General features: G+C 49.0%; 1 protein-coding gene across 1 annotated transcript in view; it reads left to right on the forward strand.

The window, feature by feature from the left end:
* Positions 1–202: 202 nt before the first annotated feature.
* LOC134432963 (uncharacterized) overlaps positions 203–22,311 on the forward strand; it is a gene marked incomplete at its 3' end in the record, with an annotated part of 58,329 nt that continues 36,220 nt past the window's right edge. The window contains exon 1 of the mRNA XM_063181833.1: positions 203–230. Coding sequence (XP_063037903.1) covers positions 203–230 — 28 coding nt within the window. The remainder of the gene's footprint in view (positions 231–22,311) is intronic.

A 22,311-nucleotide genomic window follows, 5' to 3' on the forward strand; every position in this document is an offset into this window, starting at 1 on the left:
GCAGCTCAGGCTAAGGCGTTGTTTGCTATACAGCTGGTTGAAACAGGGAAGTCTGCGAAACGCGCTTTTTACAAGCTAGCTACAACCACATCCCAAGTGGAAGAAGATGAGATCAGGCAGGGCGCACAGGAACCTTACCCGGCGTTCATGCGTTGAGGCGCAGGTTCCGGGGGAAAGGGAGAGGGAGTAGATGTTAAGACAGATGGCCTACTACAATGCTAACACTGCGTGTAGGTGGGCCATCCAGTGGGCCAGTGCCTGGCAACATCTTTGGGGTTCAGCTCAGGTGTGTCTGTGCTACCACCAGCACTGGGGGAGCTGCTTGTCTGGGCACAGCCAGGGCTGGGAAGGCAGCAGCTGAGCACGGGGCTCCTGAGACAAAGCAACCTCATTTTGTCTTTGTTTTACAATTATACACAGCTGAAGATTTTAGAAATATTTAGAAACATTTTTTGTAGAAAAATATCCCCAAGTATTTCTTCCCTTTTCCCATTGTAGTTTAGGATTTTTCAAAGTAGTTTTAGAATTCTGAAAAATGTGGAACACTTTTACACTTGCCGAATAAAAAATAAAACTGCAATAATTGGTCATCATTACTCTTAGATGAACTAAGTCATTACAGGACACCCAGTGTACTGGTGAGGCTCTTTTCCCACTGGAGATTTTTCCCCAGTGACAACAACGGAGTTAAAGCCCTTTCCCTGAGAATTTCCGGGATTTCTTACAAGCTCATCTCTCAGTCTTCAGAGGCAAACTTTGAGCACAGTGGGCATCTCCTGCTCTGCAGGAGGGTCTCTGTGAGCCAGCTGACACCGGGGCCTCTTTTGCGGAGATAAATGCAACTCCACAACTTTGTGAAAGTTGTAAAGCTGGTATGTTTATTACTGTGCTGGATGCATGTGGAGATTCCTCTCCGTAAATGGCATGCGTCCCTCTGGGAACTCCAGATCCTTTTTTATAACTCTCTCAAATAGATATGCATCCAATTTTACGATAGGTTCATACATATTCATTTTTACAAATTTGGCATAACATTTACCGCTCGTTAATCTTAATCAGAAAGAATTCCCAGGTCAGGTTGGCCTGTTCTCATAGCAGTTCCTCTGTCTCTCTGTCCCAATCCCCCCCCAATCTCTGTTTTTCACTGAAGCATTTTCTCTGAGCCTAGGCTTTTTTCCAGAACAGGCAGTCAGTCTAAACAGCTATGTTTTCATACTACAGACTGTAGTACATTTCACCTAAATCAAAATGGATTTCTACTCCGGAAAATTTCTACTCTGTCTATTTTCCTCCCTTTCCTAGACAACAGGTAAATTCTTGTATCTAACGCAAATGCCTACGACAATAAGTGTCTCTTAATGCTTTACCATGTACATTTGATAAGGAGGTTAACACAGCTGTTCACTGTAGTATTCTCCAATTTCAAATTAGCAATATAAGGCTAAACTTAGTCCAACTAATATTAACAAAACTACAATGGGATGTTATATTTTATTAAGGATTCCATTGTCAGTTGGTGACCACCCAAAGATCACATCCCACCAGTGATGATCTGCAGTTTGTTTTATTCTTTGCCGAATTCTGGTTATTTCTTTGTTATCATGTTGGACAGTAATTAGGGTTTTCTCTGCTTTCTGGAATTTCTTTCAAGATCTGTAGGGGGTCTTGGTGCTTAATTAATTGTTTTATCAATGTAAGGTCCATCCCAACAGGAGTAGGTGATAGTCTGTGTTACATTGTGTAATTGGTTTCAGTCAACTGGTGGGATGTCACTGGGGCCACGTACAAAAAATCACGCCCAATAATCTTAACAAAATTACAAATACAAAAATTAAAATGTTTTCTTCATGACAAAATAACATCATTGCTATCAATTTTTACAGCAGCACAAGCAGTTCTCAGGCACACATAGCATTTACTAGTATATACGAGCACAGTTTTCTGATCAGTGACTGGGTGAATCTCAAAGTGGCAAATATTCTGTTCACTGTCTAGACACACATTTGGGCATTAATTGTATTGCTTTCACAAATGAATCCCAGTTGTTCTCTAGTAATGCAGGATTCTAACTTTACTGTTTGCCACTTTGCATTCACCTTTCCTGCCCACACCCTATGTTCTGAAGGGTAGAGCACTCTTTTTTCATTATTTAATCCCAGTGCAATGATGGGGCAGATAACATAAACAGTGGCATTACGTATGGTAAGGACAAAGACAGTGGCCACATAAGAAGCAGGATCATAGGTGAAATTTACTGTAGTCCACCAGGATTGAAACTTCTTTTCAAAATCAATCACATTCTCCCAGACAACTTTCCGAATTTCAGCTGGAAAATTACCTTCACCCTCTTCCCGTATGATCAGAGCTGCTGTTGCCTGCATCTATAACTGTGCTTGTATACAACTGAAAGCTAAAGACACATTATTTTCAACTGTACCAAGTGCTTCTACTATTAACTTGTGGTCTTGGCCCCCGACCTTTTCCCACTTTGGCAGTCAGTACTTTGGAAATCTGCCACTGGCTAGTTCCCAAAGCCAATAGAGATGACTGTAAAGGCTGCTTCAATTTTGCTAGGTCATCTGCTGCAGTGGCCAGCTTATTCATCAGTATTTCTGAATCAATTCCATTTAAAAATCTCATCCATTCTCTAACATCCCAGTTAGATCATTTCTTATTCTGCTCCTGAGCTATATCTGTCTTTGTAACCACGTTGTGCAGCCCTCAAAGGATGTTCTTAGGAAAGGGGAGCAGGCTGGTTGGATTTTTGAGATGTTAATTTGCACTAGCAACTCAACACGTTTGAGACGCCGTTCTGGATTGAACAACAGTTGTTTTCACTTACATTCTTCACTACGTAGGGGCCTATTTCATACACTTCAGGTTCAAGTTTGGGTTGGGTCTGTACTATTTGATTACCAGTGTGGGTTGTATAAGGTTCTGCTGTTGTAAAATTGCAGTGTCTATTTAAAATTTAAATGAGAGCCCGATAGAATCTCGAGCTTAAAGGCAGGTCACTTCTACAGGCTGTATCAAGGAGAAATTACACCAACAGTCTGATTCACTTGGGCTATCACAAACTTCTTGGTGCCTGTACACGGGGAGGTTGAGACACTAATTTCATCTGGTTTCTCATAAGCTGTCTCACTGACTACCTAGCACTCTATTTTGATTTCTTCTCTCTTGATCTCCTGAAGTGTCCACAGTTCTCGTTCTTGCCACTCTTGCTCCTCATATACCTGATCTTCATGAATTTCTACAGTGGATAGGTTTAGCTCTTTTATCTCAGAAAGTTCTCCCATGGATCCAGTATACAGATTGAAAGCTTGGGACCAAGGCCATTCAGCATTACTTTGGATAGAGGTACTCTCTAATTCTAAGACTCCAGTTATAATTACATACAAATCAATTCTGTAATTGAAATGACAAACAACCCCTGGCTGCAATATACTCATTTTGCCTGAGTAAGTTTTAATCTCAATTCATTGTTTCTTGATGTCCCTCTCCAAGGGGCTCCTGGGGCTTTCTTCACTCGAGAGTGATGAATCCAGGCATTCTGCTCCTTGATCTGGATTGCAGTGAAGGTGGTGAGAAGCACTTGCAGTGGTCTCTCTCACTCTCTCACTTTGTGCATCCAAAGTCTTTTCTGCAAGAGGCTTAACATATACATAATCTCTAGACTGTATGTTATGTACTGGTCTGTCTAGCTCTTTGCTCCGAGTTCTAGCCACGTCTTTCTCAATTTCTCTGAGCTGTTTGCTTAAAGCCGCCATGCAGGTGGCCAGGGTTATCTCTCCAATGTGGGTGGACATTCTCTTTCGTATTCCATATGGTCTTCCATAAAGCATTTCAAAAGGACTCAGCTTTTCTTTAGCTCGTGGTTTAGTCTGAATTCACAATAGTGCCAGTGGAAGAGCTTGGGGCCAGGGCAGATTAACATCCTCCCCAGTCTTACAATCTGCTGCTTAATCAAATGATTCATTTTCTCCACCTGGCTGCTTGATTGCGGGTGGTATGGAGTGTGAAGTTCTCAATATATGAATCTATGCCCAGGTGGCTACTAATCGGTGGCACTATTTTGGAAATGAAATGTGATCCTCTATCCGAGGATATTGTGGCTGGAGCTCTGAAGCATGGTATTATTTCTTGTAATAATACCCTGGTCACCTCTAGAGCTTTGACAGTTCTGGTGGGGAATGCTTCTGGCTAGCCTGAAAATGTATCTGTCAATACTAATAAATACAGATACCCCCCTTTCCTTGGCAGTTCTGAAAAGTTAATTTGCCATGGCTGTCCAGACCCATGGCCTCTCTTAATTTGACCGAGTTTCGGCCTGGGGGTATTTTTGGCGTTAGTCTGGAGGCAAGGATCTCACTGTTGGTTTACCTGAGTAATAGTGGCAGATTTATTCTTGGCAATGATTCTTTCAATCAGATATTCATTTTAGAAAGTCTGTGGAAACTACTACTTAAAAGTCAACCCTTTATTTTGATGCACTCTGTATCACTGGCAGCCTTGGTCATTCTGGGAAAGGAGCCACACTTTATAAAAGCTTTTAAGTAGTTAGGCCCCAGTGTGTTTTCTGGTGCTCTTCTTTCACTAGTGATCACAAAAATGGGAAGGGATTACTGGCTGTCTTTCAATGGTAGCCCACCCCTTGTGGTTGCATGTCTCTTTTGATTACTACTATTATATTTTGGCTTACTTTTGAGGGAAATCTGTCCATAATTACTCCACTTTTTGCTGCTTTATTTGCCTCTCCATCCACTAGCTCATTTCCTTCTTCCAGTTCTGAGCTCTTTCTATGGTGTGCCTTAATATGCCTTTTCAGGCAGCTGAACTGCTTCCAGCAGCTGCACTGTCTCTTCTTTTTGTGAGGTTAGCAGTCCCCTCTCTTTCCAGATGGCTCCATGTGCATGCACAACTCTGAATGCATACCTCGAGTCCATAAAGATGTTTATTCTCTTTCCTTTTGCCATTTCCAAGGCACGGGTCAGGGCAATTATCGCTGCCTTCTGCGCAGAGGTGCCTGTCTGTAAGGGCCTGGATTCTATTACTTCTCTGCAGGCAGTCACTGTGTATCCAGCATGTCGCTTTCCACTGGCAACGTGGCTACTCCTGCCATCAGTGAACCAGGTCTCTGTATCGTCCAGCGGAGTGTCTTTCAAGTCTGGGCATCTGGAGACAATAGCTTCAATGGTCTCCAGGCAATCGTGGTGTACTGCTTCTCCTTGATTTCCACTGAGAAAAGAAGCTGGCTTGACAATATTAGTCACCACGATCTCTACATCATCTTGCTCTACCATGATGGCCTGGTATTTCAGAAACTTCTGTGGTGAAAGCCAGAGGCCACCCTTTGCTTCCAGTACTGCGGGCACTGTGTGGGACACTAGCACAGCCATTTTTGTCCCAGGGTAAACTTGCGTGCCTCTTGAATATTCAGCACGACTGCTGCTACAGCTCTGAGGCAAGCTCCTGTGGAGCTTCCCAAGACTCCAGATCTTTTGCAAGTTGCTCCCCAAAAAGAGTAGGGGAAATTTTGAAGCCTTCAGATGCATGGACCATGTGAGCTGGGTTTTGCGCCCACTTTTAGGGCTTTCCCATTTGAATGCAAAAAATTTCTGGCTGGCTTTGTGGATAGGGAGGCAAAAGAAGGCATCTTTTGCATCTAAAATGGTTAACCAGGTTTGCTCAGGTGTTAAACAAGTTCATAAAGTATATGGATTGGCTACCAAAGGATACAAATCTTCTGTTATTTATTGACAGCCCTCAAATCCTGTACTATCCGGTCTGACCCATCAGATTGCCAAACGGGTAAAATGGGAGTATTGAAATCAGTTTGGCATTCCTTTAATTATGCTACCCGCAGAAAATTTCAAATTATTGGGCTGATTCCTTCCCTGTCTTAATTTTTTAGGGGCTACTGCCTAATTCTGACTTGTTGTGTCCCTTCCTTAAGCTTAATTACTAGGGAGGAGGCATTTTTCGCCATCCCTGGTACACCAGAGGTCCATACGCTGGGAAATACTTAACTTAGTATCTCTTCATCAATTTCCCCCTCAATTTCAATAGCTGGTATGGTTAAACTTAATACCTATATGTACTTTTGATCATTCAGCTCCAGAGCACCCTCTTCATTTTTGAATGTAATTGTGGCTTCAAAACTCCTTCAAAAAATCACTTCCTAAAAGTGCCTTTGGTGAATTGGGCATATACAAAAAATTATGAATACCCCACTGTTTTCCCAATTTCCCAGCCACCTCCTCTCTTCACAGGGATGATTCTGCAGCTTCACAAGACCTGTCAAATAACTCAGGCAGGGAAAACTGGACCTGTCATCTCTCATTTCTGTGCCAGTGTCCGTTGTCCCTTTCACGTCTGCACTACCAGCTTATTGATGGGGACATGCTATTGCCAATACCACGCAGAGCAGGACCCCCTGTCCCCAGAGTTGCTGGCCCGGGCAACCAGAAGCACTGGGAGCACAAATGGACACAGCCAGGAGGCCCAGCAGCTCATTGCTGAAGGTCCATTTCATGCAAGAGCTGGCAATCAGAATATTAAACAAAATAGAAATAAAAGGGTGGGAGGAGGCAGAAGTGAGGTGGCCTCACAGGTTCAGCTCTGCATTCTGCTTTTGTCACCAGCATTATCCAAGTTCCTGTACTTTTTTCTTGGAGAATTTGCAGTCAACAGAGCTTCAGTCCCTTTCACCAAATCAGTCTTAAGGCCAGCTTCGGGCTGGGTCATTCATTTAAACTCAAGCACTGACTGGGGTCCAGGCAAAAAAGAACATTAGCTGCAGGCCACCCTTGCAGCTTTTCATATTAATGAGCACAAAGCCTTTATTTCTGCAAACTCAGGGATGCTGGGGGAATCTTTGCACCATCAGGCCGAAGTACAAGTCTCTGGATCCTCCAAAGGAACAGAGCCAGCCCCCTTGATTGGGAGAAGGCACGACCTCAGTTGCAGCCCCGGGTCCTGTGGGCCAGGGCACGGCCCTGGCTGTAAATGTGTTGGGCTGCAGCACAGGGCCAGGGCAGAGCTCAGAAGCCTCATCAGAGTCCAAGGCCGCGGCCTTTCCCTGCCGGGACCGGCCCCAGAGGATGGGCTCCGCCTGTCCGCTGTGCCCGCAGGCCGGGCCCAAGGCTTTGCAAGAGGCTTTCTCCCAGCTTTGCAAAACCTCAGCCAAGTGACCCTTTGCTGTGCTGAGAAGAGTAAAAAACCCCTCAAATGTAACCCCGCTGCACACCTCATGAGGAATCCCTGCACACTTTAAGAGAGGCCATCAATACTCCTTTGTGAATCATGAGTGACCCCAGCATCCCTGAGCAGGGACCCCAAAATATCCATGCCTGCCTCATGGGGCACAGGCCCAGATGATGCCAGCGAAGGAAATGTGCCCTCAGCCCATGGAGGCTCAGCATGGGCTCCCCCAGCCCTGGGGGCCCTGCCGCTGGTCACAGCAGCCCCTGCCTGGCTCCTGCCTGCCCACACCGTGGACATCCACGGCTGCTCCTGGCCATGGAGCTCAGCCAATGCTTCTGCGGGGTGGCCTTTGCGGCTGTTACCATCTAGACAGAGCTGTGACAACTCCATTTCTTTATTGAAATATAAAATGTGGGCCAAGCCCTACCCTGGCAGACAGGGGCTGCCCACCTTCACTCCTGGCTGGGAAACAGGACTTGGGGACTCTGGGGTAGAGGGTCTGTTTTGGAGGGCAAAACCAATTTGGAATTTGAGAAGGCCTCGTGACGGTGCTGCAGCCACGGCAGGGCAGATAGGGGCAGAAATGGAGACCTGGGATAACAAGTTGAGTTCTCTTTGCCCGAGTTGCTAGGCCTCTCTTCTGAAGACGCACAGGGGCACCTGTGAAGAGAGGAGGTGGCTGAGGCCCCAGCTGCCAGGGGCACACAGGGAGCCTCCTGCACAGCAGGGCCCAGAGCTGGCAAGGCTCCCCAGCATGGCTGGAGCTGCTGGCACAGCTTGGCCCAGCTGCACAGCTGTCCCTCAAGGCCCCGGCGAGCAGGGCACAGCTCTGGGCAGGCTCCCTGGCCAGGAGCGGGCCCCAGAGCACCACTGCCTTTCCAGGGCAATCTAATCCCTGCTCTTTCTCCTCCACATTTTGCTTTGCCTCTGCCCTGTTTTAGGCCAGGAAGCCTTAGTGGGAGCCAGCACTGACTGCAGCCCCAGCAGATCTTAAGCCCATGCTTCAGCTTGGGCTCCCTGCCAGCTGATGCCAAATGCCTTCCTGCAGAGGCTGGGGAGAAGCTGCAGCCAGGCCAGGCTGGCAAACAGCCCTGCAGGGCATGGAAGCAGCAGCAAGGCAGTGAGGTTTCCATGGATGCCCTCCCGCTGTGCCTTTACGTCACCATTTGCTCTTCATGTGCAAATTAAGGCACTGCTTCCTCTTGTGGTCCTCAAAGGACACAGCCAATAAAACAGGGGGGAAAGTCACCCAACCTCTTCAATGCTTGGATCTGCCAAAAAAACCCTTGAGGAGCACAGGGTGGGTCTGTGCTGCCTGACCAAGCCAGAGCCCTTCCATGATGGAGTGGCTGCCTCAGTGATGTGGTGCCAGAGTTCTTCAGCCTGGGCTGCTCCCAGCACTGTCACCAGGAGGAGGCTGCCCCCAAAAAGCCACACAATTTGGGGTGCGGCTGTAGGGCACAACTGCTGTATGGCACAGGGGGAATGCTTCAAGGGCAGGGACAAGGAGCAAGGAGAGGTCTTCTGTATAACTCCCAAAGGCGTTTATGTCCAGGAAGGTCAGGCACAGAAAGACACAAGTCCAGGCTCTAGAAGGGGTTTTCACTAAGGGGAGGTTCAAGAGGAGGGTACAGAACTTTAACCAAGTGGGAGAAACCTGGGGAGAAGCATAAGGCAGGGAATACAGTGTTTAAACCAATTGGGAATTACAGGGGAGGGGAAGAGGGTAAACAAACCAATGAGACCTCAAGGGATACAAAAATGACAAGGAAGTTTCTGGAGAAAGGGGCAGGCATGAGGAGGGACTGAACATGTTCCTCCTGGGAGAAGGAACAGGTAACATTAAGGAACAAAGGGCAGGTCTTTGGGAAGATGGAAAACCAGGGCAAAACCAATGAGGGAGGTGCAAAGGAACAATCCATTAAGGATAAAATATGCTATAACAATACAAGAGACGGGGGGAGGTGGATTATAGAACTGACCATTGAACCTGAATTGCAATTGAAAACACAATAGAGACACACTGCAACACCCCAGTGTGGTAGTCTATTTTACAGTTTGTTCTTCTGTAGTAAGTTTAAAATATTCCTTTTAATATGTTTGTAATGCTTCATTCCACGTATCCCATTTGGTTTCTCTGGTGGTTCAGTCCTGAGTTGTTTATTCACCAAGTATATGTCAATGCCCCTGTCCAACAAAGCACAGCCTGTTGTTCTGGTGTGTACACTGTAGTTCATCCCCTCCTCAAAGCAAGATTGGATTTCAAGGTTTGCTCCTTCCCCTTGTTGGTTTCTATTGGATAGCCCTTGCCTTGCACTCCTTCCCTAATGCCTTCCCCTTGGTGAAAAGTTGTGTCACTCCCCTTCTTCCCTCCCTTCCTTAAAAATCAGTGTTTTGCCCTCAGTTATTGTCACTTGTCCCTGACTCCTCTGGTGACATAAACCTTCCTTAGAACGCAAACAAGTGAACTCTCTCAGTTCCTTCGCCTCGGTCCCTCGTACTGTGTTGCTGCTGTGTCACCCGTGCCACAGGTGTCGGCTGCAGGGAGCTGCGAGCCCCTGTAGGCACCGCCAGCCGGGAAGGTCCCTGTAGGGATCCAGGGGCAGCCTCTCTTGTGACTGTCCATGGGACTCAGGCAGTGAGCTGGCCAGAGAACATATTGCCTGTGACCCAGCTGCAAAGTTACACCCCAGTGCACAAGGGAAGAGCTAGAGATGGCACCACTCTGGACTTCTGCCATGCCCTGGACACATCAGCCCTGCCCAGCATCCTTGTCCCTCGTTTGGTGAGCTGTGGATCTGATGGAGGCACAGTTTGGAGAATGAGCAATTGCCTGGCTGGTCACATCCAGGGGGTTGTGGTCAATGGCTCAGAGGCCCGATGGACGTCAGTGACCAGTGGTGTCCCTCAGGGTGACAGCAGAAGCTCCCTGGACACTGGGGACTCAGTGTCCTGGTGGTGCTGCTGGACAAGAGAGCTGGAGGGGCCTCCAAAACAGAACTGTTGTGATTGCCCAAGTCTTTCAGACTTGCTCAGTGAATGAGCAGCTGATTGAAGTGAAAAGATACTGAGAAACCACACAGTCCCTTCCCTGGGAAGAAGCATCTCCCCATCCAAACCTCCCCTCCCTCTCTTTATCCAGCTCCAAGAGCAAAAGACATGTATATACATCTATGTATGTATGTATGTATGTATGTATGTATGTATGTATGTATGTATGTATGTATGTATGTATCTATCTATCTATCTATCTATCTATCTATCTATCTATCTATCTATCTATCTAAGTCTATCTTAGTTATCTAGCTATCTAGCTATCTAAGTATCTACCTGTCTTCCTATATATCTACCCATCTATCTATCTAACAAGATAATTTCAGCTTTAAATTAAATCTCTTTATTTATCCTTATCCTTTGAAGTACTTGTTTAGAAAGAATTTTTATTTTTTACAATTACATTTATTAAATGCATTAAATAACAGATGCTTTTAAGCTGTCCATTATGGAAACTGCAGCAAATTCCTCCCTGACTGACAGTCATGAGCACCTGCTGTCAGGGAGGGATCAGAAGGTCCTGTCCAGAGGGTGGGAGCAGATGTATGCCCTCTTCTTCAGGATCTGCTTTGCAGCTTTTTTAATGCAATCATCCCGATTTTCATCTACATCCATGGTGAAACAGAGAAAAGTCAACTAAGGGAGCATAAAGAGCCATTGTAAATTTCTTTCCAGAAGTGGTTTTGAGTACAAATGCAAGAGGGAGTGCCAGGAAGAAATTTAATATTCTCTTCTGAAAAAGACTGATTATTACAGACTGAGATTCACAGAGCCAATGCACTGCTGGTGAGTACTTCCCAAAGAGTCCAAATCCCTCATATCTATCAGTCACTAGACAGGAGTCTATACATGTAATATAGATTTTATATTGTTCCATAAAGGACCCTGGCAGTTTGCTTTAGCAATGAAGTGAAGTGACTCTGCTCAACAGGTTCCAGCTCTGCTGCTTGTTTGAATTAACAGCAGAGAAAAACTCTTCTGTTGGTTAATTAACACTACCAAAAGTTTCATGAGTCTGTGAAAGACATAAGAGCAGAAAAATGATTCCATTTTATAGTACTTACAGTCTTCTAATTCAGCCATGGGATAATTAGGCCAACATTCATTATACCAAATAACGGTATAAAGCACTGGAAAAGAAGTTATATTTTAAACTAAGTTTTAAAACAGTGTATGAATTTCATAAAGAAAACCACGTTTTAACACTGAACTGGACCACATTTGCTTGTGCTGCAACACCACTGCTGCCATTAAACTTTTCATGAGGCAGTAAATAAGCACTGTCCTGTCCTGAACTGTGCTGCCCAAACACTGCTGAGAACTTGCTGTGCCTCTGCCCTGTGCCCCTGGGGCTGCTCTTGGCCAGGCAGCCTCAGTGGGAGCCAGCACTGGCTGCAGCCCCAGCGGGCCCCCAGGACAAGGCAAAAATTAGGAGGCCAATGAAAGCTCTGGGCAGCAGCAGAACCGTCCCCAGAGTTCTTTGGACAACCATGGACTGGCCACTCCTCCACAGCAGCACGACTACGAGTCAGGCTACCAATGCAATGGAGCACAGTAAAAAGAAAACCGTAGAGAAAAATCAGCAACTGACCGCCTGATCTCATACAGCTTGCGAATGCCAAGATAGCAGCCTAGCAGCACAAATGGCACAGTGAACACTATCACCACTGTGCCTATCATGCATTTCCTGCGCACATCCTGGGGGCAGACAATTCTTGGGAGGCGCACTGGATCCGGGCCATATATTCCTGCTTCAGTGACAACATCTGTGGGAGCAATGGGGAGTGTGAGCCCGTGCTGTGCTGCACTGCTGAGCTGGCAGCATGGTGGATGCGGGCAGGACGTTCTCCGTTTCCCCCAGAGCTGGGGCCTGCAGGCACCTTGCCGCCCCTTGGCACAGGCTGTGCCACCCAACAAAGCCCAGCAGGCCGGGAGGAGAGCCCGGGGGCAGCGCAGCTGCTTGGGCAGTGGCTGCTTGGAGGGACATGGGCCAAAGCCATCCCTGAGCAGCCACTGCCAGCCCTGGCCCTCCCTGCCCTGTGACAGCTCCCCCTGCCCAGGGACACACAGCCAGGCCCTCTCAGGACACACTGGAGCCTTGCCCTCCCCCTCTGCCCTTTCCCCACCATGGGCACCCCATGCAGTCTCTCCCAGGTTTCAGGACATGTCTCACATGGAGGGACCCCAGCAGGACTGCTCAGACTGGCTGAGCCTGGCACAGCAATCACCTTCTGTGGCACTGTCTGGCATCTCCTCACTTCCTGTATCAGTGGCTAGCACGGATACATTGCGTCCTCCAGGATGTGCTGCCTTCCGGAAAGACTTTTGGTCCATCTCTTTAGAAAGGAAAAGGGACAGCTGGATCAGGTGGAGCCATTGCCCACTGGGGAGGTGGCATCTTCAAGGAGTACCACTTGTGAAAGACATGGATAAGGATCAGGGAAAGGCCAATGCTCTTGGGGCTGCCACAAGACCCTCCCTCCTCCAAACATCTGCCCCTCTGTCTCTGCCCAGAGATCAGGAAATCCCAGGGAATTTCAGGCTCATGATGCAGTTTGGGCTGCCTGTTAACTGATGCCCAATGCCTTCCTGCAGAGGCTGGGGAGAAGCTGCAGCCAGGCCAGGCTGGGAAACAGCCCTGCAGGGCATGGAAGCAGCAGGAGGGCAGCGAGGCTGCCATGGATCCCTTCCCGCTGTGCCGGGCATGGCATGTCCAGATGTGCAGCCAAAGCCCCCGGCTGCTGAGCCCCAGGACAAGGCTGAGGGAAATGCACCCACCACGGTGCCTCTCCAGGTGAATCATGATTTGGTCCCGTTGTTTGGATGCCTCCAGGGGCACATTCTGTTTTGTAGGTTTGTTCCTCCCTCTCAGAGGACCTTAGGAGAAAATATTTCCATTTCACCAGGAATAGATCCCACAGAAGCAGGGCTCAGCCTGTGGGGTCAGCAGGGACACACTACTCACCCCTGCGATGGGAGCTGGGCTTGTGTGCAACATCCACCAAAGGACCTGGGAAGATCCTCCCTGCAGACACACCTGTAACTCAAGAGCCACAGAAGCTTCTGTCACCTGGTTCCTGCCAGGTTGCCAGTGATTATTCTCTCAGAACTTACCTGCAGAAGCTCCCATGGGTTCCAAACCATCTTCCATCCCAGCTGCTGGCAAAGCCATTCCAGCATTCTCATCTAGAAGGGAGCACAGACCAGACCCATTTCCATGGTGTGCTGGCATCCCCCTCTGCCTATGGGAACTGTGCACTGCAAGGGGATCGGGTAAGGCTGTGGGAGCCAGATGTGAATGGACAAGGCCAAAGCTGCACAGGGGCCTGGGGAGCTCTGGGCTGGCTCCTGGTCACTCTGCACCCTCTTTGCAGGGCCTGTCTGACATCCCTGGAGGGCAGGCACTGACGCACAGCCAAGATGGCAGCTCAAGCCTCAGCAGGGCTCAGGCCCAGAGGCACAGCAATTACCTCCTGTGACTGTGCTGGGCATCACCTCCCTTCCTGCAGCAGAGGCTGCCAATGAGCCCCTGCTTCCTCCAGAAAGTGCTGTTTTCAGCACAGACTTTCGGTTCATCTCTGGAGAAAGAAAAAGAGACAGCTAAATTAGGTGCGTATGTTCCCCTTTGTGGGAGGTGGCATTTTCAGGAGGCAATAGTGGTCAAATTGATGGATAATGAGCAAGAAATCATAAAAACTTTTGGGATTGGCCAGGGTTGGCCGTTCTCTAAACTTCTGTCATTCCTGATCTCCCCATGGTCCAGGCAATTGCAGGGGATCTCAGGGCATGTATGGCCCATGGTGCAATTTGGTCTGTCTGTCAGCTGATGCCCAATGCCTTCCTGCAGAGGCTGGGGAGAAGCTGCAGCCAGGCCAGGCTGGCAAACAGCCCTGCAGGGCACGGAAGCAGCAGCGGGGCAGCGAGGCTGCCATGGATCCCTTCCCACTGTGCCGGGCACGGCGTGTCCAGATGTGCAGCCAAAGCCCCCGGCTGCTGAGCCCCAGGGCAAGGCTGAGGGAAATGCACCCACCACGGCGCCTCTCCAGGTCACTCAGCATCTTGTCCAGAAGTTTGGCTGCCTCCAGGGATTTCTTGTCTCCTGTCCCTTGGTCCATCCATCTAGGAGGATCTTAATAGAAAGTTGTTCCATTTCTACTTCTTGCCAGAGTGGCAGTGAGGGCACCTGGGTGATTGGTGCCCTCCAAGGCACTCCCTCAGCTCTGCCTTCCACTCAGGAGAAGAGCCAGGGGCACCTTGTACCTGCAGTGGCCCCAACTGGGATGGAAGGAGCCCCCTGTGTGGCAGTCTGGGCATAAAGGACTCCCTGGAGCTGCCAGCAGCTCCAAATACAGCCCCAGGCAGGGCCAGGGCTTGGCAGTGGCAGCAGGAGCAGCTCAGGCTCCCTGGGGCCGGTAAAGGAGCTGAGAAAGGCTCAGCCCCATGGAACAGCCCTGGGCCCAGCGCCTTCCCTCTCTGCTCTTCTCTGTGGCTGCACAGAGCACACAGAAGGACACAGTGGCGTTGCACACGGGAGGAGGTTGCATAGATAAATGATCCTTTTTCTCAATGACAGCGATCCGGGGGGATTTTGCAGCCTGCATTGCTGCTAGTAAAGTGCAATGTAAAGAAGCAAAAAGGGCCTTTGAAAAATATCCGCAGATGTTTAATTCAGCCAGGCGGTGAAATATTCAGGTCCCAGAAACAAACACACAGTGGGTCCAGCTTTCTCTCTCTGGGGGCCCGAGGCCTGATGTTGGTATCAGGGCACTACAAAGGGCCAATCAAGGAAATGGGAGGCAATGGCTCAGGAACATAAGAACAGTGGAGGGAGCCAATGGGGTGTAACTTAGGGGATGCCCCCCAGGGCCTCCAGAGTGGGATCGCTCAGGCTCCAGAAGGGAGCAGGGAAAGGTTATTAGATTCTTTCAACCCTGAAATGATGTTAACCTAAAGTGTTCATGAGTGACCTCTTCGCACATGGACATGGATAATTTTGTCAGGAAAGGCAAAGAGAGAACTTACCACCAGCATTCTCCAGGGATTTTAAGCCATCATCCGATAGGGCATCCAGATAATCTATGACGCCATCCCAATCTAGAATGGAGCACAAACAGACCCATTTCCATGGTGTGCTGGGATCCCCCTCTGCCTTAGGGAACTGGGCACTGCAAGGGGGTCAGGAAAGGCCATGGGAGCCAGATATGAATGGACAAGGCCAGAGCTGCACAGGGGCCTGGGGAGCTCTGGGCTGGTCCTGGTCACTCTCCATCCTCCTTGCAGGCCCTGTGACACATCCCTGGAGAGGAAACAGGGCCAGCCCTGGGCCCATGGGAATTCTCTCCTTCCCCCAGAGGAAACCCTCCCTGAAGGCCTGGGGAAAACCATCCCCAGCGCTTCCCGGGGAGCAGGGAGCACTGTCCCAGGAAAGGGGAGCCAGGCTGCCGGCTCACCTGCTCGCCGCGCTTGCAGCGGAGCAGCCTGGGCAGCCCTGGCAGGCAGGGCCACGGCCAGAAGGAGCAGGAGGAAGAGGCGCAGAGCAAGGGCCATGCTGCCTTGCCCTCTGCCAGTCCCGCAGCTCTTGCTGCCACCGCTGTCCTGACACCGCTGTCCCAATGTCAGCACCACTGCTGCCACCGCCGCTGCTGCTGCCGCAACAGTTGTGCTCAAGCACTGACTGCTCGCTCCTTGTGCTGCTGTGCAACCACCGGGTCTGGCACCTCTGTGACCTCAGAGCCTGCTGTGACCTCATGGCCTTAGCTATACCCCTAGATTGCACCCCCACCAAGGGACCAAAGCGCACACACAAAGGAGAAAAGTTCCAAAGTTCAGTCATGAGGAAGACCACAGTCTTCCGCCTCAGAGATCACTAAGAGACCCCTGTGCGAACACCACAGCAAACAATGCATGCCCAGAAGGACCTGGATCTGATTACCATGCGAGGCGAGGACAGGAGGGGCCAGGGGTTGAATATGCATGGCAAGGTTGTGCAATGTAATGAACATGGAACATCTTTGAGAATGAAGATGTGGGTCAGACTGAGGCTCAGGGCACAAGTTTTCACGAGAGCTATCTTGCTTGTGTCGGCTGCTGACAGTACGTACCCACTTCATAACTTCATCAGACTGTGGAGTCTAATTATTTTGCATATCGCTTCAAGAGCACACAGTTTTCAAAGACACAGGGCCTTGCAGGTCTGAGATTACTTTAAAAACAAAAACAACCTTTATGTGCAACACCTGTGTATCAAAACTTCACAATACAAATAACAAGCTGATTTTTGCTGTTAAGGGGATAAAAAAACACCAAAAACCAATAGCAAAACTGTGACCAACTAGAACAGGCAAACAAAACAACCACCAAGAAAAAAAATCAAAACCAACAAAAAATTCTCACAAATCCAGAAAAAGATAAAAATCAGGTGAAGGAGGCAGAGATCCAAGAGCAACAAATGGGCAGAGGAACTACAGGACTACAGAAAGGACAGATAATAAGAAAGAAGAGATAATAAGTGGCTATGGCACCAACGCACCCAGGGGATCTGAGATACTGTTCTCACCCTTCTGAAAACTATCTGAAACCAAAATAAACTGAAAATCAATGATTATGACTGTGATCATGGGAACCTCCATGTTTAGCTCTAATAAATCCATTGTGTGTGAGTTCTGTTTTCCTTGTTAAGTCACATCATCCTGCAAGGGGGCTTTTCTGTCCAAGGAAAGACACTGCAGTGGAAAAGGTGGCCAACTGGAAAACATAAGGAACAAGAGCTACAAATAAAGTACTTTTCAAAATATGTTATTTGGTAGGTTTGCTGTTTGTTTATGGGGTTTGGGTCTGTCTTTGAAAGCAGCCCCTTAGATGTTAATGCTCACACAAGTCCTTTCTAAAGGGCTGTCTTTGCAAAAACCCTTCCAATTTGGTGATGCAAGACAGAAACAGCTTCCCTTGGGCTACAGCTGGAAGGCTTGGAAATGTGTTCCAGAAACTCATGACGGGACAAAGTCTGATTAACACAATTTAATGTCATGAAGTGCAGGATTGTGAAATACCAAGCTGTGTTATGTGTCAGGTACATACAGGCAACGTATGTATTTGTCATTGTGATATGTGGGGAAACCAACCATGGGACAGTTATAAAGACAAATTCTAACAATAACTGAGGAAAGTAAAGCATGGGAAAAGGCCTTTGAACCTATCTTTTGTTCGCAATTAACCTTTATGAGTCTTAAGTTGATTTAGGAGCATTTGAATTAAAGCATTAAGGATGTTCCTGTTTGACAGGAACTTTCTGCTTGTAGCTAAGCCTTAAAGAGTTTTGCAATATTAACCTTTTAATTTTAGCATAAATTAAGTATAATTTTAGAATATTGCTTGTTGTAAGGATCTTGGAAACTACAGCTTTAGAATATATAAAAAGGAAGCAGGCTTATCTCAGGCCTTAACAAAACAGAGAAAAGCAGCTTGAGAAAAGAAGATGAACATCAACTCAAGGATTAATAGTTTTGACCAAGGGAAGCTGGACATCACTGTGATGAGATTTATAGTCCTTGCAATTAAAAGTTGGACACACATCTGGAGACCTGGACCTCACCAGATGGGATACTTCTTCCTTATTTCGGAAACCGGACCACCACCACCTGGGACACTCCTTTTCTGGGATACATCCTGAGAAAAACTAAATCACAATAGTGTATAGAATTGTGACACAAAATTGGGAATAAAAACTGCTGATGAGTAAAAATTGGAATAGAAACTCTTGAGAAAGCTTATGAATACCCCTTTTAAATACCTGTAAGCCTCAACTATCGGTGGGCAGTGGGAGGGAAAACTTCCCCCACTGTACCTACCACTGTATTGCTCATACTTTACCATATTATTTAATAAATTGATTGCTGCTTGAATATTGGCCTAGTCAAGCTTCACATTTATAACAAGGTGTAAGTTATCCAATAAAATAATTACAGTATTTAAATGACAAGCAGCGGGAAAGGGCTGTGCATTGGAATGACAGGAAACAGACACATAGGCATGATAGAGAAGTGTCCCAGCTGTTATATTTACCCAATCATCCCATCATAAAATAACCAAACAATATTAAAAATAGTAACAAGTTTAATTGAATAGTTAAATAAAAAAATATATAAAATTGGATACAATATAATTTGATTAAAATAAGGGATAATTTGGTTCCAATAATAGTGCATAAGCAAAAGATAACCGTGGGGTACGGAGTGCAGGGCTCTTGGACCCTTGCCACATCACATACAAGCTTGCCAAGAGATAATCACCCTTATATGCCATGTGTCAATACCATCTCTTCCCATTTTTGGTTTGTCATATCTCTATCTCTGCTTTCATTACCACTTTTACCACGCATGCGCCACTACTCGGTTTGGTGGTCACACAAGTCTTTGGGGGTCATCACTGATGAAGGCTCTGTAGTCTTCTTCTTTGTCCTTTAATTCATCTTTGGGTTACACATGCGCATCAAGCCAGTACAATATAAGCCAAGAATAACATATCACTATATCTATATAACAAGGCAACAAATCCCTTATAATTAGCAATTTCTGGGACCCAACCAGGTTTTGCTTCCTTTCTGCTCATTTTTAGAAACTTTATCTTCAGCTTCTTTCCTCCTGTCCTTGTGAACATCTGCCGGGAGGGGGGTAGTGGAGCCCCTCCTCTCCCTCTCTTCTCTGGCACTACAACTTTAAACTATTTTATTATTCCTAAATATTGATTACTGTATCAATATTGATTACTGTTTCAATTTTCATCAGCACAAATCACACCTATTTATCACAGCAGCCCAACCAGACCAGAAGCACTGGGAGCACAAATGGACACAGCCAGGAGGCCCAGCAGCTCATTGCTGAAGGTCCATTTCATGCAAGAGCTGACAATCAGAATATTAAACAAAATAGAAATAAAAGGGTGGGAGGAGGCAGAAGTGAGGTGGCCTCACAGGTTCAACTCTGCATTCTGCTTTTGTCACCAGCATTATCCAAGTTCCTGTACTTTTTTCTTGGAGAATTTGCAGTCAACAGAGCTTCAGTCCCTTTCATCAAATCAGTCTTAAGGCCAGCTTCGGGCTGGGTCATTCATTTAAACTCAAGCACTGACTGGGGTCCAGGCAAAAAAGAACATTAGCTGCAGGCCACCCTTGCAGCTTTTCATATTAATGAGCACAAAGCCTTTATTTCTGCAAACTCAGGGATGCTGGGGGAATCTTTGCAACCATCAGGCCGAAGTACAAGGCTCGGGATCCTCCAAAGGAACAGGGCCAGCCCCCTTGATTGGGAGAAGGTGCGGACTCAGTTGCAGCCCCGGGTGCCTCCTGTGGGCCAGGGCACGGCCCTGGCTGTAAATGTGTTGGGCTGCAGCACAGGGCCATGGCGGAGCTCAGCAGCCTCATCAGAGCCCAGGGCCACGGCCCTTCCCTGCCGGGACCGAGCCTGGTGCGGCCCAGCCCGGCCTGAGCAGCCCGGCCTGGCCCCAGAGGATGGGCTCTGTCCACCCACTGTGCCCGCAGGCCGGGCCCAAGGCTTTGCAAGAGGCTTTCTCCCAGCTTTGCAAAACCTCGGCCAAGTGACCCTTTGCTGTGCTGAGAAGAGTAAAAAACCCCTCAAATGTAACCCCGCTGCACACCTCATGAGGAATCCCTGCACACTTTAGGAGAGGCCATCAATACTCCTTTGTGATTCATGAGCATCCCTCAGCAGGGACCCCAAAATATCCATGCCTGCCTCATGGGGCACAGGCCCAGATGATGTCAGCGAAGGAAATGTGCCCTCAGCGCAGGGACGCTCAGCATGGGCTCCCCCAGCCCTGGGGGCCCTGCCGCTGGTCATAGCAGCCCCTGCCTGGCTCCTGCCTGCCCACACCGTGGGCATCCACGGCTGCTCCTGGCCATGGAGCTTGGCCTGTGCTGCTGCTCGGTGGGCTTTGCTGCTGCTACCACCTGGACAGTGAGGTTACAGCTTCATCTCTTTATTGCAACAAAAAATCTGGGCAAGGCTCTGGAATGTAGACGTGTCGTGGGGGACAAAAGCACCTTCAGTGTCATTTGGAAGACAGGTCAGATGATTTTGGGAGGAGGGGGATGTGGTTGTCTCAGCTGGGTACGGAAGCTGCTGAACTGGTTTTGGGGTCGCCGCACAGATTGGGATGCACTGGAGGGGGGTGAAGGCATATTGGTGATCCCTGTGGGGAGTGGAGGAGGCTCAGGGATTCCTGCAGGGAGTGGAGGAGGCTCAGAGACTCCTGCAGGGAGTGGAGGAAGCTCAGGGATTCCTGCAGGGAGCGGAGGAGGCTCAGGGATTCCTGCAGGGAGTGGAGGAAGCTCAGGGATTCCTGCAGGGAGTGGAGGAAGCTCAGGGATTCCTGCAGGGAGTGGAGGAGGCTCAGGGATTCCTGCAGGGAGTGGAGGAGGCTCAGAGACTCCTGCAGGGAGTGGAGGAAGCTCAGGGATTCCTGCAGGGAGCGGAGGAGGCTCAGAGATTCCTGCAGGGAGTGGAGGAAGCTCAGGGATTCCTGCAGGGAGCGGAGGAGGCTCAGGGATTCCTGCAGGGAGCGGAGGAGGCTCAGGGATTCCTGCAGGGAGTGCAGGTGGTACTGGGATCTCCACAGGGATCGTCTGCTTCCTCCTATATGGCAGCTGTTCTGGAGTTGTCTTCTGAGAGCTTTTGTTAGCGCTACCCAGGTCCTCACCACTGCTGGAGGAGCTGCTCAAGGTATCTGGGGGTGAGATCCTGTCACTGTCCTTCCGCTACTGTAGAGAGGTGTGACTGTGGAGAGAGGAGGTGGCTGAGGCCCCAGCTGCCAGTGGCACACAGGGAGCCTCCTGCACAGCAGGGCCCAGAGCTGGCAAGGCTCCCCAGCACGGCTGGAGCTGCTGGCACAGCTTGGCCCAGCTGCACAGCTGTCCCTCAAGGCCCCGGCGAGCAGGGCACGGCTCTGGGCAGGCTCCCTGGCCAGGAGCGGGCCCCAGAGCGCCTCTGCCTTTCAAGGGCAATCTCGTCCCTGCTCTTTCCCCTCCCCACTGTGCTTTGCCACTGCCCTGTGGCCCTGGGGCTGCTCTTGGCCAGGCAGCCTCAGTGGGAGCCAGCACTGGCTGCAGCCCAAGCGGGCCCCCCAGGACAAGGCCCAGCAATGAGGAGGCCAATGAAAGCTCTGGGCAGCAGCAGAACCGTCCCCACCGTTCTTTGGACAACCATGGACTGGCCACAACTCCACTGCATCCTCACTGGAAATGTTCCCTGCCTATGAGAAGCATTTAAAGGAAGCTGTGTGAGGTAGAGATGAGCACAACTTACTGTTTCTTTTCCTTCTACCACTGGAACCCAACATAGCACAGCACCATGGAAATTGGCACAGTGAACAGTGTCACTACCGTGCCAATCATGCAGGAGCTGCGCACATCCTGGGGGCAGATAATTCTTGGGGTGTTCCATGGATTCTGGGTGTTTGTGTCTGACTTGCCAAGCACTTCTGTGGGAGCAATGGGGAGCGTGAGCCTGTGCTGTGCTGCACTGCTGAGCTGGCAGCACTGTGGATGCGGGCAGGACGTTCTCCGTTTCCCCCAGAGCTGGGGCCTGCAGGCACCTTGCCGCCCCTTGGCACAGGCTGTGCCACCCAACAAAGCCCAGCAGGCCGGGAGGAGAGCCCGGGGGCAGCGCAGCTGCTTGGGCAGTCGTTGCTTGGAGGGACACGGGCCAAAGCCATCCCTGAGCAGCCACTGCCAGCCCTGGCCCTCCCTGTCCCGTGACAGCTCCCCCAGCCCCAGGGAACTGACTGACAAAAACTCTACAGCCAGCAAAGAGATTGTCTCAGTGATTTCTGCTTTTCTTCCCTGCAGTTGGTCCCAGAAACATCCCTCACACTGCTCTAAATGCCCACCCATGGACTGACCAGCCCCTATGCCTTTCCAGTCTGCTCTCAGAAATTTTTCAACAAATCCACCAATAAATTCCAGGTTACCTCTGTGAATTGCACTCTGCAGTTTCCTTCATTTTTTTTCCAATAGCTGGAAGTTCCTGCATATGGTAA

Source organism: Melospiza melodia (assembly GCF_035770615.1).
Source record: "Melospiza melodia melodia isolate bMelMel2 chromosome 10 unlocalized genomic scaffold, bMelMel2.pri SUPER_10_unloc_1, whole genome shotgun sequence".
In the NCBI taxonomy this organism is placed as follows: domain Eukaryota; kingdom Metazoa; phylum Chordata; class Aves; order Passeriformes; family Passerellidae; genus Melospiza; species Melospiza melodia.